The 17,649-nt window shown below is 47.9% G+C and overlaps 1 protein-coding gene across 1 annotated transcript; it reads right to left on the bottom strand.

Annotated features, from left to right (window-relative positions):
- Window positions 1–183: 183 nt before the first annotated feature.
- Window positions 184–759, bottom strand: LOC147990243 (uncharacterized). The gene has a single exon (XM_087525684.1). It carries the CDS (start codon window positions 757–759, stop codon window positions 184–186), a length of 576 nt encoding a protein of 191 aa, XP_087381810.1.
- Window positions 760–17,649: the final 16,890 nt, after the last annotated feature.

Here is a 17,649-nt window from a genome sequence, read left to right on the forward strand (position 1 = left end):
AAGGGAAAAGCCAAACGAGCAATGAGCAAGAAAAGATAGAAGTCGGATGAATATTTACATAACAAAGGCCCTTGGCCGAATCTTCGAGCAGAATTTCAAAATACACCCCGCAGGTGGAATTGTGCGAATTAACAAGTTCTCCAAAGACTATTAAAGCAGATAAAACAAAGATAAGGTGGCAGCCTAGGAGGCGGCAGACGGGTTCGGAGGATCGGAGGAGACGGCGGTGTCGGATGTTGGGGCGGCCGGCTGGGCGGTCTCGGCTTGATCACCTCCGGCGGCAGACGGCTCGGGCGGGCACAGCTCATTGCTGGAGGTGCGGTCGAGCTGAGGCTGGCCGTCCGCTCCGTCTTCCGGTGCCTCCGTCTCGCTTCCATCCTCCGCCTCATCCTCCTCCTCGACCCTGGAGCCGATCACCTCCGCCGAGTCCTCGCCATAGTCTGGGTTCATCCCAAACCACTCCGGCGGTACCTCCTCGCCGTCTTCAGCCCGCTCGGGGACAAAGATGCTGGTGTCGGTGTACTCGGCGATCACCGCCGCGCGCTTGACAAGGGCGTCTTCCGCGGCTGCCAGCTCCGGCTGGGCCTCTGACCGGAGTGTGGCCAGCCGGTCCAGGTCCAGCCCCGGATACCACGCCTTGACAAATTCCAAGGCTCGGCGCGCTCCAGCCCGGGCCGAGGAACCCTTCCAGGCCTCAAGACGGCCAGCCGCGACCTCCAGCCTATCGGCAGTCCGACTGGGGGTGCGCGAAGCCTGCATGTCTGGCCACAGGGCAGCGATCGCTTGGGCGCCGCCACATTGAAGCCGGCGCAGCATCCGGTGGGCCGGTCACAGACGAGCCCCAATGCTCAGAATATGCTCGTCAAGGGTCCGGGGGGCGTCGGCAGCGATCTTCGCGCCATCTGCCCTCCGCCCCTCGCGATCAGCCTCGATAGCTTGATTGGCGGCCTGCGAGTGGCCGGGGAGGAAGTCTGCCAAGACGAAAAGAATGAAGAACAAGTCAAAAAACCAGGAGTTCGCTCGACCTATAGTCGGAAGCTCGAAGAAGAAAAGCAAAGAAGCTCACCATCGACGAGGTCCTCGATCTCGTGGAAGCCGGAGGCCAGCATTGCCTCCTTGTCAGTCCAGGAGGAGCGCTCGCTCGCGAACTCAGCCAGGAGGGCGGCTTCCTCTTCTTCCGCCTCCTTTTGCGTCTTCTTAAGCAGCTCCTTCTGCTCTGCCAATTGTGCGGCCAGCAGATCGCGCTCTGCGGCCAGCTTGCTGCACTCCTCCCCCTTGGCGCGCAACACGGTGTTGGCTTCGCTCAGCTGCTGTTGAAGAGTGGCGTTGGCCTCTGAAGAGAAAGAAGAAAGAAGGCGTTAAATCATCAACAAAGAAGGTCGCCGGGGAGATCCGGCCCGACGGCTCAGCAGTCGGCCCGAATCTCGGGGACTACAGCCCGTGGGTGCACCAGCGCGCCCCCGCAAAGAAGAAAAAGGACTCACTCCGGCTCTCTGACAAGTCGGAGGTCCGCTTGCCCAGCTCTTCAACGTTGCGGTTGAAGGCGGTGACACGGAGGTTGTGATAGTCCTGTGACAAGTATTTCAGACAAAAGTTAGTACCTGGTACTCGCCAATTGGAGTTTCGGGCCGCCTGCTCAGCAGCTGGCCCGAAACTCAGGGACTACACCCAGTGGGTGCGCTGGCGCGCCCCCACAAAGAGGAACAAGAAAACAAAGACAAAGGAGAAAGCATACCCGGATGGCTGCCCGTGATGCCAGGTGCGCCTTGGTGCAGTTTTGGATAGCGTCGCTCTCAGCTCGTAGCTTTGTCTGGACATCCAGAAGTGCCTGGTTCAGCGGGCCCATGCCGCCTCCTCACACCCACCCAATGGGCGCGGCGCTGGTTGCTTCGGCATCTGGGATCGTCGAGCTGGCGGTGCCGGTCTCCAAGGGGCGTGGCGCCGAAGTCGCCTTCTCAAGACGGTGACGCGTTGGCGAGCCGACTTGAAGGAGTAGCCTCGCCACGGCCTCATCTTCAGTCGGCGGCAAGGGTGGGTCCGCCGGCTGTTTGCCTTGCGCGCTCCTAGACGGCGGCGGGGGCGGCGGTGGCGGCACGACCGCGTCCGGCATGGAGACGGCTGGTGCGTGACTTCCTTAGCCTGCCGCTTTGCCGCGATGACGGCCTTGGCCTCCTCCAGCTTTTTCAGGGCGGAGGCCTCCGCCTTCTCGGCCTCTGCTTTCTTCAGGCGGGCGGCCTCCTCCTCCTCGTGCTTCTCCTGCGCGTTCCGCTCCGTCGCCTCCCGGAGGTCGGTGGCGGGGTCAATCCGCCGAGTAGTGGCAGACGTCTCCGCCGACCCCATAATGGAGGCGGTGGCAACCCTCTCAAGAGTGATGGGAGCCCTGAAGCGAGGGAAGCATATGAAAGACTCAGACAAGATCAACAAAGAGAAAATAAAGATGAGGGATGGAGGCGCTTATGCAGAGACCAGCGGCGACTTCTTCACTTCCTTGCGGAAGCGATTGGCTTTCGCGGCCGCCTCTTCTCGCTTGGTCGCGGCGGCCGCTCCCTTAAACTTCTTCGACCGGCCACCAAGTGTACTCGGCCCGGCCCGACGCTTCTTCACACTGCCTTGAGCGTCCAAGACGGCGGAGGAACTCGCGCTTGGCTGGCCAACCTTTGGCTGGTGACGCGGGGCGACTTCCCCCTCGGCATCGTCATCAGGCCAGTCAGCGAAAGTGGCCGTTGGCCTGAAGCCGCATGCTTCTCCTCCTCCTCCCTCGGTGTCGGCCTCCATGGCCGCCGCCCCCAAGTCAGGATCGTCGACGTCGCTCTCCGCCCGATCGGGGACAAACTGATGAGCCGGCCCCGTGGTGCCGGCCGAAGGATGGACGAGAGGGTTCTGATTCAAAAACAAAAACGGTCAGACTGGACAAGTCGGACTCGGCAACGAAAGAAACAGAAGAAGAAGGAAGACGACTTACAATAGGCGGGGGGTTGGCGGGTGAGTACGGCTCCTTGCTGAACCGCCAATCCATCGTGAGACCGCAGTTCGCTATGTAGTTCATCATGTCCGCCACCTCCGCGTGAGGCATGTCCTTGGAGGACATCCGACTCGGGTCCCGATGACCGCTCATCTGGAAGATCAGGTGAGGTCGGCCTTGGAGTGGGAGGACTCGGCGCGCCACAAAGGCGGCCAACAAGTCGGCCTCGGTCAAGCCCTCCGACTGCGTCAGCACTCGGAGTCGCGTGACGGCGGCGGCACCAGTAGGAGACAACGTCCTATCTCGGCGTGACCAGCTGGGGAGTCTTCCAGCCGACGCGCTAGCTTCGTAAGCCGGCAGGTTGACCCAGTCGCCTTCTGGGGCGATGTTCTTCACATAAAAGTAGGACCGCTGCCACATCTTCACCGACTTAATCAGCGCGATGGTGGGAAACGGATTTTCGGCCACTGATCTCCCCATCGCGATAAATGCACCGCACTGGGCCGGCATGCCGGCGACGTGCGTGCCAAGCTTGGACTGGAAGAACTCACCCCAGAGCTCGATGGTGGGGAGAACGCCGAGGAAGCCTTCGCATAGGGTGGCGAAGGCAGCCAACAGCACCACCGTGTTCGGAGTAAGGTGGTGCGGCTGGAGCCCTGTGGAACTCCAAGGAGCGGAAGAAGCCGCTCGCTGGCAGCCCCAGGCCGTGCATAAGGTGCAAGCGGAATATGACCCGCTCGCCCTCCTCTGGCACCGGCGATATTTCCCCCTCCGGCGCGAGGTGGACCCGCACTAAGCCCCTGCCGGGCAGCCGCTGTGTCTTGCGGAGGATCTCGACATCGTCGTCATCGACCTCGGAGCCGTCCCACACTCCGGAGCGCACAGCAGGAGGCGCGACGGTGGAGGAAGAGCTCATCGCTGCGGGCGCGGCGTGGTTCGGAGCAGCAGCGACGAGAGGAAGAAGAAGCAAGAAGGAGCGAAAGGGAGTAGGGAGGATGCGCGCGCGTGCTTCTCTGCCCCATCCCCCCGCCTACTTATAGGCTCGTGGGCTGAGAAGCCGATGGGGCAGTCGTGGGATTAACTGTACCCATGAACCCATGACCCCCACGATTTACCATGCGAAGTTACTGCGTGCAGTAACTGCGCGGGAACCCCAACCGTCCGCACGGCCACAACGGATCCGTTCACATGCCGAGGCGCGGTAGTGGCGGGCCCCACCTGTAGGCCTGTCTCCTCGCGCGCGTGGGTGGGCAGACTGGCTCAGCCACGTGGCGCCTCGCGACGGGTCCACAACGGGCGGCAACCTGGAGGCTTATCAGGCACGCCGCCTGGACTCCGCCGCGACGTTCAAACTTTTTCAGGGGCAAGTCGGCCTTAAGCAAGTCCGGCTCCAACTAGTCGGCTTGACAGAAGACGGCTAGCGAGGCCCAGATCCAACCGCCGAAAAGAAGAAACTGTTGAGGCTCGTCGACATATCACCCTCGGTGCCTCACTAGCTTCGGGGACTATTGTCGGAGTAATGGGCCACGGGTAGGCTAACCCAGGCCCAGAACCCTTCAAGACATCGGGGCAGGCTGCACCCCTCAAGACCCCAGGACGAAGAGCCGCCTTCTGAGAGTTGGCGGCGAGGCAGCCGACTGCCCACTCGTGGCCGAGTCCTGAGGACGACTTCAGGATGAGTCGACTCCTGACTGGTGACTTCCAGAGAAGCCGGCCGTGGGGAGTTGGCCCGCGACGCCAACAACCCCCATGCCCTCATAAAGAGGGACGGGACAGGGAGTGGCCACAGTAAGGTCCACTCCCACCCTTTTCCAAGGGCAGGTGTGGCCACAGTACGCCGTATCCGCGGAGATCTCCGCCCGGTGCGACACTATTGCTATGTTGGCCCTGACGTCAGCCCCAGAGGGCGGAGTCCTGTGCCCATGACGGCCTGCCGGTACGACCCAGGGACGACGGGTCCCACCAGTCGGCGGGCGTATGGAAGACGGCGAGAGCGCTACCAGTCGGCCCAGTTGGGAGTCGGCCCCCAGGAGTCGGCCGGCCCCTTCCACGGGCCCCACGCACCATTAACCAGACGCGACAGGGAATGGCAACAGTGATCGCCCGCCAGATGGAGGAGCTATTGCCACGACCCCATGACCGAGCCCGCGTCATTAGAAGCACGATTATAGTAATCTGCAGCCCGCAAGGCCCGCCCGCGGGGGACGCGGCCTGTCGGCTCCGTACCGAGCCAGTCGGCGGGGCCCCCCAGTCGGCGGGCCCCAGGAGTCGGCGGATAAGACGGCGGCCAGAGAGACTGACGGCTAGGCCGGCGTCCAGCCGGATTACCATTGTACCCCTGGGGGGTAGGCCTATATAAACCCCCAGGGCACCCATGCAAAGGGTTGGAATCCATTAGCACTAGACCAGATCATAGAGGAAGGAGAGAGCTAGCCTAGCCTTCTCCTACCTCCAGGAAACAGCTCAAGGAGCAATCGTGTACACACTTTGCCATAGTGATCATGCGGAGACCCCGCAGAGCAGCAGTAGGGGTGTTATCTCCATGGAGAGCCCCGAAGCTGGGTAAGATTCGCCGGTGTGCATGCCTTCGCCTTATCCCATTTCCAGGCACCAACGACGTTCTACTCGCTCCCACCATGATAAGCCATCCTTTGGCATATGTCGCACCCAACCCCCGACACAACGGGCAAGGGAACTCCTCCAAACGGCTTTAACCCAGCAGCAGGCTTATTCGCATAGTCGTGAGACGATCCATTCCACCCCCCGTCCAAGCCGGAGCTACAATAGGCATATTGATGAACTAGCTGTGTCCAGCAGTGCGTGGCACCGTAACCCAGCGGGTGGTGGTGCTAATGCATAAGATGTGGTGGATCATGGCCGAGCACGTTGAGAGGCCGACTTAGCAGCTCAGCACACAGCTCGTCAGCCTACTTCGGTTCGTCCGACCACCTCAGTGGAGCCAGGTGTGGTCTTTAGTTCTTTGGGGGTACCATGCCTCACCCCGGCCTTACATAATGTGCGACTGCCCAAGGATTTTAAGGGCCCTCGTAAGGTGCCCAATTACACCACCGATTTGCCCCCTGAGTCATGGGTTGAGAGTTATGAGATGGCAATGGAGATGCTGGATGTGGATGAAGCGGTGTGTGCTAAGTATTTCACCATTATGTTGGAAGGAACGGCCCGTACCTGGTTAAAGAGTCTACCAGCTAATTACATTGTGTCATGGGCCGAGTTAAAGAGCCGGTTTATCCAAAATTTCAAGGATACATGTAAGCAGCCCATGTCAATTGTGGACCTAGCTGCTTGTGTTCAAGAGGATGGGGAGTCTACGACCCATTGGGTGAAGCGAGTCTCAGCTATTTTGCATTCATCAGACTGCATCAATGCAGACACAACAGTACGTTGGAGGGCAACTGCCGGTTCATGCCATTAAAACTGAAGTTGGGAAGGCTCAAACATCACTGTAATGACATGTCAACGCTTATGGCCGCTTTGGTCAAATATGCCGATTCAGATAGTACCAAGGACCCTGATTCCGAGGAGGACAAACCAGGGAAGGGGAAAAAGAACGCCAGTGCCAAGGGGCATCAGCATAACCCGGAAGGCCATGGGAACAATGGTAAGCGCAAGGCGGATAATAGCTTGGACTTTGTGGCTAACACCAATGCCCAGGATAACGGTCAGCGTCGCAAGGGTAAACCGCCCCAGCAGGGCAGAGGGTCGGGCCCCAATCTGGAGCGCGTGTTAAATCAACCCTGTCCAAATCACGGATCAAAGGATAAGCCGGCTTCGCATCTTTGGAAGGATTGCTTCATCATGCGAGAGTTCAAAAATTCTAATATGTTTCAATACGACAATGGCCCGCCCGACGGTTTAGGAGGCGGTTTTCATGGGTCGGGTTATGGAGGCGGCAGCTCCGGTTCAGGATTCCAAGGTAATCAAGCCGAAGATGGTAATCAAGGTAATCAGGGCAATCAAGGAGGTTATAACCATCAGGGGAATCAACAGCAGCAGCAATCGGGTTATCAGAGCAATCCGAAGCAGTTGAATAACGGGCAGTATCATGTCTTTACCACTAGCTTGTGTAAGCGCGATCAGAAGCTTCACAAGAGGGCTGTGAACTCCGTTGAACCGGCGGTGCCTCAGTATTTGCGCTGGTCTGAACAACCCATTTTATGGAGTCGGGAGGATCACCCGCCCCAGGTTGATAATCCGGGTCATCTGGCCTTAGCGGTGGCTCCTCAAGTCGGGGGCTACAAGTTCACCAAAGTGCTTATGGATGGAGGGAGCAGTATCAATATCCTTTACTATGATACCTTCCGTCGCATGGGGCTGACAGACAAGAGTCTTAAACCGTCAAACACCGTCTTTCATGGAGTGGTGCCTGGTAAATCGGCGTACCCAGTTGGCAAGATAGCCCTAGAGGTGGCTTTTGGAGACGGTCATGATTCAAGATCAGAAACTTTGACTTTTGAAGTGGTGAATATCAAGAGCCCATATCATGCCCTGTTCGAAAGGCCGGCTTATGCTAAGTTTATGGCGAGGCCATGTTATGTTTACCTGCAGCTTAAGATGCCGGGTCATAAGGGGACCATCATGGTACATGGATGTAGGAAGATTGCTTTAGAATGTGAAGAAGGGGATGCGGTTTATGCTGAGTCGGTTTGTGCCACAGATGAGCTGAAATTTTATAAGGACAACATTGATCCGGTGGATATGACTTCTCTGAAAAAGCCAACTATAGAGCATGATCCGATGTTGAAATTTAAATTGGCTGCAGACACTAAAACGGTTGATTTTGTTCCTGGTGATTCATCTCAGTAGTTCAGTATTAGAGCTAACCTGGATCCAAAATAGGAAAGCGTGCTCATCGAGTTCATCCGTGAGAACTGGGACATCTTTGTATGGAGGCCTTCTGACATGCCAGGTGTACCGAGGGAACTCGCTGAGCGCACCCTTAACATAGATCCTAAGTTTAAATCGGCCAGGCAGTTTCTCCGCCGCTTCAACGAAGAGAGACATAAGGCTATTGGTGAGGAGGTAGCCCGGCTTTTGGCAACAGGGTTTACCATGGAGGTTTTTCACCCTGAGTGGCTAGCTAATCCAGTGCTGGTACTTCAGAAAAATGGCACTTGGCATATGTGTGTGGATTACACAGACTTGAACAAGGCCTGTCCAGCTGATCCCTTTGCTCTCCCGCGTATTGATCAGATTATTGATGCTACGGCGGGTTGTGACCGTTTGTGTTTTCTGGATGCTTATTCTGGTTATCATCAGATTAAAATGGCAGTTAAGGACCAGGAGAAGACAACTTTCATAACTCCCTTTGGAGCCTTCTGCTATGTGTCTATGCCTTTCATGCTCAAGAGCGCCCAGGCGACTTATCAGCGTTGTGTTCAGAATTGTCTTCATAAACAGATTGAGCGCAATGTTCACGCCTATGTGGATGATATTGTGGTGAAATCTAGGAAGGAGGAAACATTGATAGAGGACCTAAGGGAGACTTTTGATAACCTCCGGGTCTATAAGATGATGCTTAATCCGGCTAAATGTGTCTTAACTCAACTTCACACCTTGCAACACAGGCAAGAACTCCTTTGACTGTTCCATTTTGAACTACTTCAAAAACTTTTCAAGGTATGTACTCATTGAAAAATTTATCAAGTGTCTTGATCTATCTCTATAGATCTTGATGCCTAATATGTAAGCAGCTTCACTGAGGTCTTTCATTGAAAAATTCTTATTCAAGTATCCTTTTATGATAGCCATAAATTCAGTATAATTTCCGATCAACAATATGTCATCCACATATAATATCAGAAATGCTACAGAGCTCCCACTCACTTTCTTATAAATACAGGCTTCTCCAAAAGTCTATATAAAACTATATGCTTTGATCAACTCATCAAAGTGTATATTCCAACTCCGAGATGCTTGCACCAGTCCATGGTTAGATCATTGGAGCTTGCACACTTTGTTAGCACCTTTAGGATTGACAAAACATTCTTGTTGCATCATATACAACTCTTTTTTAAGAAATCCATGAAGGAATGCAATTTTGACATCCATTTGCCAGATTTCATAAAATGTGGCAATTGCTAACATGATTCGGACAGACTTAAGCATCGCCACGAGTGAGAAAATCTCATCGTAGTCAACATCTTGAACTTGTCGAAAACTGTTTGCGACAATTCAAGCTTTGTATAGTAATACTACTATCAGCGTCTGTCTTCCTCTTGAAGATCCATTTATTCTCAATGGCTTGCCAATCATTGGGCAAGTCAACCAAAGTCCACACTTTGTTCTCATACATGGATACCATCTCAGATTTCATGGCCTCAAGCCATTTTGCGGAATCTGGGCTCATCATCGCTTCCTCATAGTTCGTAGGTTTTTCATGGTCTAGTAACATGACTTCCAGAAAGGATTACCGTACCACTCTGGTGCGGACCATACTCTGGTTGACCTACGAGGTTCGGCAGTAACTTGATCTGAAGTTTCATGATCATCATCATTAGCTTCCTCAGTAATTGGCTTAGGAATCACTAGAACTGATTTCTGTTATGAACTACTTTCCAATTCAGGAGAAGGTACAATTACCTCATCAAGTTCTACATTCCTCCCACTCACTTCTTTTGAGAGAAACTTCTTCCCTAGAAAGGATCCATTCTTAGCAACGAATATCTTGCCTTTCGGATCTATGATAGAAGGTGTACCCAATAGTTTCCTTTGGGTATCCTATGAAGACACATTTCTCCGATTTGGGTTCGAGCTTATCAGGTTGAAACTTTTTCACATAAGCATCATAGCCCCAAAATTTAAGAAATGACAGCTTAGGTTTCTTGCTAAACCACAGTTCATATGGTGTCGTCTCAACAGATTTAGATGGTGCCCTATTTAACGTGAATGCAACTATCTCTAATGCATAACCCCAAAACGATAGTGGTAAATCGGTAAGAGACATCATAGATCGCACCATATCTAATAAAGTACGGTTACGACGTTCGGACACACCATTACGCTGTGGTGTTCCAGGTGGCGTGAGTTGCGAAACTATTCTGCATTGTATCAAATGAAGACCAAACTCATAACTCAAATATTCACCTCCACGATCAGATCGTAGAAACTTAATTTTCTTGTTACGATGATTTTCCACTTCACTCTGAATTTTTTGAACTTTTCAAATGTTTCAGACTTATGTTTCATCAAGTAGATATACCCATATCTGCTCAAATCATCTGTGAATGTCAGAAAATAACGATACCCGCCGCGAGCCTCAACACTCATTGGACCGCACACATCAGTATGTATTATTTACAATAAGTCTGTTGCTCGCTCAATTGTTCCGAAGAACGAAGTCTTAGTCATCTTGCCCATTAGGCATGGTTCGCAAGCATCAAGTGATTCCAAAAGTCCATCAGCATGGAGTTTCTTCATGCGCTTTACACCAATATGACCTAAACGGCAGTGCCACATATAAGTTGCACTATCATTATTAACTTTCATCTTTTGGCTTCAATATTATGAATATGTGTATCACTACGATCGAGATTCAATAAACCATTTATATTGAGTGTATGACCATAGAAGGTTTTATTCATGTAAATAGAACAACAATTATTCTTTGATTTAAATTAATAACCGTATTGCAATAAACATGATCCAATCATATTTATGCTCAATGCAAACACTAAATAGCATTTATTTTAGGTTCAACACTAATCCCGAAGGTAAAGGGAGTGTGCGATGGTGATCTTATCAACCTTGGAATCACTTCCAACTCACATCATCACTTCGGCCTTAACTAGTCTCTGTTTATTTTGCAACTCTTGTTTGGAGTTACTAATCTTATCAACTGAACCGGTATCAAATACCCTGGGGTTACTATGAACACTAGTAAAGTACACATCAATAACATGTATATCAAATATACCTTTCACTTTGCCATCCTTCTTATTTGCCAAGTATTTGGGGTAGTTCCGCTTCTAGTGACCATTCCCTTTGCAGTAGTAGCACTCAATTTCAGGCTTGGGTCTAGCTTTGGGCTTCTTCATGGGAGTGGCAACTTGCTTGCCATTCTTCTTGAAGTTCCCTTTCTTTCCCTTGCCCTTTTACTTGAAACTAGTGGTCTTGTCAACCATCAACACTTGATGCTTTTCTTGATTTCTACCTTCGCTGATTTCAGTATCACGAAGAGCTCGGGAATCGTTTTCATCATCCCTTACATATTATAGTTCATCACGAAGTTCCAGTAACTTGGCGATAGTGACTAGAGAAATCTGTCAATCACTATCTTATCTGGAAGATTAACTCCCACTTGATTCTAGTGATTGTAGTACCCAGACAATCTGAGCACATGCTCACTTGTTGAGCTTCCTCCATCTTGTAGGAAAAGTACTGTCAGAGGTCTCATACCTCTTGACATGGGCATGAGACTGAAATACCAATTTCATCTCTTGGAACATCTCATATGCTCCATGTCGTTCAAAATATTTTTGAAGTCCCGGTTCTAAGCCGTAAAGCATGGTGCACTAAACTATCAAGTAGTCATCTTACCGAGCTTGCCAAATGTTCATAACGTCTGCATCTGCTCCTGCAAAAGGTCCGTCACCTAGCGGTGCATCAAGGACATTATTCTTCTGTGCAGCAATGAGGATAATCCTCAGATCACGGATCCAGTCCGCATCATTGCTACTATCATCTTTCAACTTATTTTTCTCTAGGAACATATCAAAATTAAAAGGTAAGCTACATCTCAAGCTATTGATCTACAACATAGATATGCAAATGCTATCAGGACTAAGTTCATGATAAATTAAAGTTCAATTAATCATATTACTTAAGAACTCCCACTTAGATAGACATCCCTCTAGTCATCTAAATGACCACATGAACCAAATCAACTAAACCATGTCTGATCATCGCGTGAGATGGAGTAGTTTTCAATGGTGAACATCACTATGTTGATCATATCTACTATATGATTCACGTTCGACTTTTTGGACTCAGTGTTCCGAAGCCATATCTGCATATGCTAGGCTCGTCAAGTTTAACCAGAGTATTCTGCATGTGCAAAACTGGCTTGCACCCGTTGTATGTGAACGTAGAGCTTATCACACCCGATCATCACATGGTGTCTCATCACGAAGAACTATCGCAATGGTGCATAGTCAGGGAGAACACTTATACCTTGAAATTTTAGTAAGGTATCATCTCATAATGCTACCATTGTACTAAGCAAAATAAGATGCATAAAGGATAAACATCATATGCAATCAAGATATATGACATTATATGGCCATCATCATCTTGTGCCTTTGATCTCCATCTCCAAAGTACCGCCATGATCTCCATCGTCACTGGCATGACACCATGATCTCCATCATCTTGATCTTTATCAACGTTTCATCACATGGTCGTCTCACCAACTATTGCTTTTGCAACTATTTCTATTGCATAGCGATAAAGTAAAGAAATTATATGGCACTTGCATCGTATGCAATAAAGAGACAACCATAAGGCTCCTGCCAGTTGCCAATAACTCCAACAAAACATGATCATCTGATACAACAATTTATATCTCATCACGTCTTGATCATATCACATCACAATATGCCCTGCAAAAACAAGTTAGACGTCCTCTACTTTGTTGTTGCAAGTTTTACGTGGCTGCTACGGGCTTAGCAAGAACCGTTCTTACCTACGCATCAAAAACCACAACACGATATAGTGATTTCTTTTCGATCTTCAGAAATAACCCTGTTCATTGAATCCGATATTAAACTAAAGTTGGAGAAACATACACCCGCCAGCCACATGTGTGCAAAGCACGTCGGTATTACCAGTCTCATGAACGCGGTCATGTAATGTCGGTTCGGGCAATACCGCAGAATCAAGAAACAACTAGTGACGGCAAGCAATATGTTTATACCCATGCCCACAACTCCTTTGTGTTCTACTCGTGCATATAACATCTATGCATAGACCTGGCTCTGATGCCACTGTCGGGGAACGCAGTATTTCAAAAATTAGCCTACGATCACGCAAGATCTATCTAGGAGAAGCATAGTAATGAGAGGGGAGAGTGTGTCCATGTACCCTCGTAGACCGAAAGCGGAAGCGTTAAGTAACGCGATTGATGTAGTCGAACGTCTTCGCGATCCAACCGATCAAGCATCGAATGCACGACACCTCCACGATCTGCACACGTACAGCTCGATGACGTCCCTCGTACTCTTGATCCAGCTAAGGCCGAGGGAGAGTTTTGTCAGCACGACGGTGTGGTGACGGTGATGATGAAGTTACCGGCGCAGGGCTTCGCCTAAGCACTGCAACGATATGACCAAGTTGTGTTTCTATGGAGGGGGCACCGCACACGGCTAAGAGAAACTTTGGTGTGCCTTTGGGGTGCCCTCTACCCACATATATAAAGGAGGGAGGAGGAGGAGGCCGGCCTAGGAGGGGCGCGCCTATAGGGGGAGCCCAACTAGGATTCCCAATCCTAGTTGGAGTCCCCTTTGATTCCTTTTCCAAGAGGGGGGAGAGGGAAGGAGTAGGAGAGGGAGAAGATAAGAGAGGGGATGCCGCCCCCTCCCTAGTCCAATTCGGACATGCCATGGGGGGCGCGCAACCAACCCTTGAGGCCCTTCTCTTCTTTCCCGTATGGCCCATTAAGGCCCACTACTTCCCCCGGCGAATTCCCATAACTCTCCGGTACTCCGAAAAATACCCGAATCACTCGGAACCTTTCCGATGTCCGAATATAGCCTTCCAATATATCGATCTTCATGTCTCGACCATTTCGAGACTCCTCGTCATGTCCGTGATCTCATCCGGGACTCAAAACAAACTTCGGTCATCAAATCACATAACTCATAATACAAATCATCATCGAACGTAAAGCATGCGGACCCTACTGGTTTGAGAACTATGTAGACATGACCGAGACACATCTCCGATCAATAACCAATAGCGGAACCTGGATGCTCATATTGGCTCCTACATATTCTACGAAGAGCTTTATCGGTCAAACCGCATAACAACATACGTTGTTCCCTTTGTCATTGGTATGTTACTTGCCTGAGATTCGATCGTTGGTATCTCAATACCTAGTTCAATCTCGTTACCGGCAAGTCTCTTTACTCGTTTCGTAGTACATCATCTTGCAACTAACTCATTAGTTGTAATGCTTGCAACTAACTCATTAGTCCAATATATTAATCTTTATGTCTTGACCATTTCGAGACTCCTCGTCATGTCCGTGATCACATCCGGGACTCCGAACTACCTTCGGTACATCAAAACACATAAACTCATAATACCGATCGTCACCAAATGTTAAGCGTGCGGACCCTACGGGTTCAAGAACTATGTAGACATGACCGAGGCTCATCTCCGGTTAATAACCAATAGCGGAACCTGGATGCTCATATTGGTTCCTACATATTCTACGAAGATCTTTATCGGTAAAACCACATAACAACATACGTTGTTCCCTTTGTCATCGATATGTTACTTGCCTGAGATTCGATCGTCGATATCATCATACCTAGTTCAATCTCGTTACCAGCAAGTCTCTTTACTCATTCCATAATGCATCATCCCGCAACTAACTCATTAGTCACATTACTTGCAAGGCTCATAGTGATGTGCATTACCGAGAGGGCCCAGAGGTACCTCTCCGATATACAGAGTGACAAATCCTAATCTTGATCTATGCCAACTCAACAAACACCATCAGAGACACCTGTAGAGCATCTTTATAATCACCTAGTTACGTTGTGACGTTTGATAGCACACAAGGTGTTCTTACGGTATTCGGGAGTTGCATAATCTCTTAGTCAGAGGAACATGTATAAGTCATGATGAAATCAATAGCAATAAAACTAAACGATCATTTATGCAAAGCTAACGGATGGGTCTTGTCCATCACATCATTCTCTAATGATGTGATCCCGTTCATCAAATGACAACACATGTCCATGGCTAGGAAACTTAACCATCTTTGATTAACGAGCTAGTCAAGTAGAGGCATACTAGGGACACTCTATTTGTCTATGTATCCACACATGTACTAAGTTTCTGGTTAATACAATTCTAGCATGAATAATAAACATTTATCATGATATAGGGAAATATAAATAACAACTTTATTATTGCCTCTACGGCATATTTCCTTCATTTCTACAATCCACAATTACTCACTACCATGACTCTAATATCACCATCCTCATATCTCAAAACAATCATAAAGAATCAAACTTCTCATAGTATTCAATGCACTTTATATGAAAGTTTCTATTATATCCCTCTTGGATGACCATCATATTAGGACTAAATTCATAACCTAAGCAAATTACCATGCTGTTTAGAGACTCTCAAAATGATATAAGTGAAGCATGAGAGTTCATCAATTTCTTCAAAATTAAACCACCATCGTGCTCTAAAAAGATATAAGTGAAGCACTAGAGCAACTGACAAACTACTCTGAAAGATATAAGTGAAGATCCATGATTAGTTGAATAATTATGTAACTATGTGAAGACTCCTTCTCATAAATAAAATTTCAGATCTTAAGTACTTTATTCAAACAGCAAGAAAAACAAAATAAAATGGCATTGCAAGGATGGCACATATCATGTGAAGAAGCAAAAACTTAGGCTCAACCAAAACTGACCGATAGTTGTTGAAGAAGAAATGTGGGATGCCAACCGGGGCATCCCCAAGCTTAGATGCTTGAGACTTCTTGAAATATTAATTAGGGATGCCTTGAGCATCCCCAAGCTTGAGCTTTTGTGTCTCCTTAATTCCTTTCATATCGCGGTTTCCCTAAATCTTAAAAACTTCATCCACACAAAGCTCAACAAGAACTCGTGAGATAAGTTAGTATAAATCAACACATAAACCTTATCATTCTCTACTGTAAAAAATCACTAAAATTATTATTTGATATTGCCTACTAAATGTCTCTGCATATTTAGCACTCCTATCCTCAAATAGAATCATTAAACAAGCAAACATATGCAAACAATGCAAACATAACAGCAATCTGTCAATACAGGACAATCTGTAAAGAATGCAGGAGGAATCATACTTATTTAACTCCAAAAATTCTGAGAAATTACCACACTGTAGATAATTTTTTGTTACTCATTTTGTAAAAATTTCAATATTTTATCATATTTTGACTTTCCAAAAGAATTCAGACAATGATAGAAAACTTTTTGTTTTCAAAACAGCAACATATAGACTTGTAAAATAAGCATGGTAAAGGCTACACTTGACCTTTTTATTGAACTAAAAGATGAAAAACATTACTCAAAATAACAGAAAGCAAGTCCTAATAAAAGAAAATGACGCTCCAAGCAAAACACATATCATGTGGTGAATAAAAATATAGCTCCAAGTTACCGATGAATGAAGACGAAAGAGGGGATGCCATCCAGGGCATCCCGAAGCTTAGGATCTTTCCACTCCTTATTCCGTAGTCCATTAAAACTTTACCCAAAACTTGGAAACTTCACAACACAAAACTTAACAGAAAACTCGTAAGCGCCGTTAGTAAAATAAAGCAAATCACCACTTAGGTACTGTCAAGACAAGATTCATAATTTTTCTCACATGATGCCTACTGTACCCTATCATTTCTACAATTTATATTAAGCAATATAAGCCATAGAAACTAGAAAACAAGAAAACTATGCATCGAAAACAGAATCTGTCAAAAACAGGACAGTCTGTAGTAATCTGTAAATCTCGAATACTTCTGTAACTCCAAAATTCCTGAAATTCCTGAAAAATTAGGACAACCTGAGCAATTTTTTTATTAATCTTCTGCAAAAAGAATCAGTATTTTATCACCCTTAGTTTTTAAATGAGAATTGTTTTCTAGAGCGCACAAGTTTCTGTTTTTCAGCAAGATCAAATCAACTATCACCATAGATCACCCCAAAGGTCTTACTTGGCACTTTATTGGAACAAAAGCTATAAAACATGATTACTACAATAGCTTAATCATGTGAACACACAAAACAGTAGGTAATGGTGTTGGGTTGTTTCCCAACAAGCGCTTTTCTTCATTGCCTTTCTAGCTAGGCATGATGATTTCAATGATGCTCACATAAAAGATAAGAATTGAAACATAAAGGGAGCATCATTAAGCATATGACTAGCACACTTAAGTCTAAACCACTTTCTATGCATAGGGAGTTTGTGAGCAAACAATTTATGGGAGCAACAATCAACTAGCATAGGAAGGCAAAACAAGCATAACTTCAAGATTTTCAACACACAGAGAGGAAATTTGATATTATTGCAACTCCTACAAGCATATATTCCCCCTCATAATAATTTTTAGTGGCATCATGAATGAATTCAACAATATAACCGTCACATAAAAGCATTACTTTCATGATCCATAGCATAGAAATTTTACTACTCTCCATATAAGCAAAATTCTTCTCATTCATAATAGTGGGAGCAAGTTCAACAAAATAACCATCATGAGATTGAAAATGAAGATCAAGATGACAAGTTTCATGGTTATCATTATTCTTTATAGAATCCATGTCATCAAAATAATCATCATAGATAGGAGACATGCTTTCATCATAATAAATTTGCTCATCAAAACTTGGGGGATAAAATATATCATCTTCATCAAACATAGCATCCCCAAGCATGTAGCT

This window comes from Triticum urartu, chromosome 1A, assembly GCF_056163025.1.
Source record: "Triticum urartu cultivar PI428250 chromosome 1A, HENAU_Tu73, whole genome shotgun sequence".
NCBI lineage: Eukaryota > Viridiplantae > Streptophyta > Magnoliopsida > Poales > Poaceae > Triticum > Triticum urartu.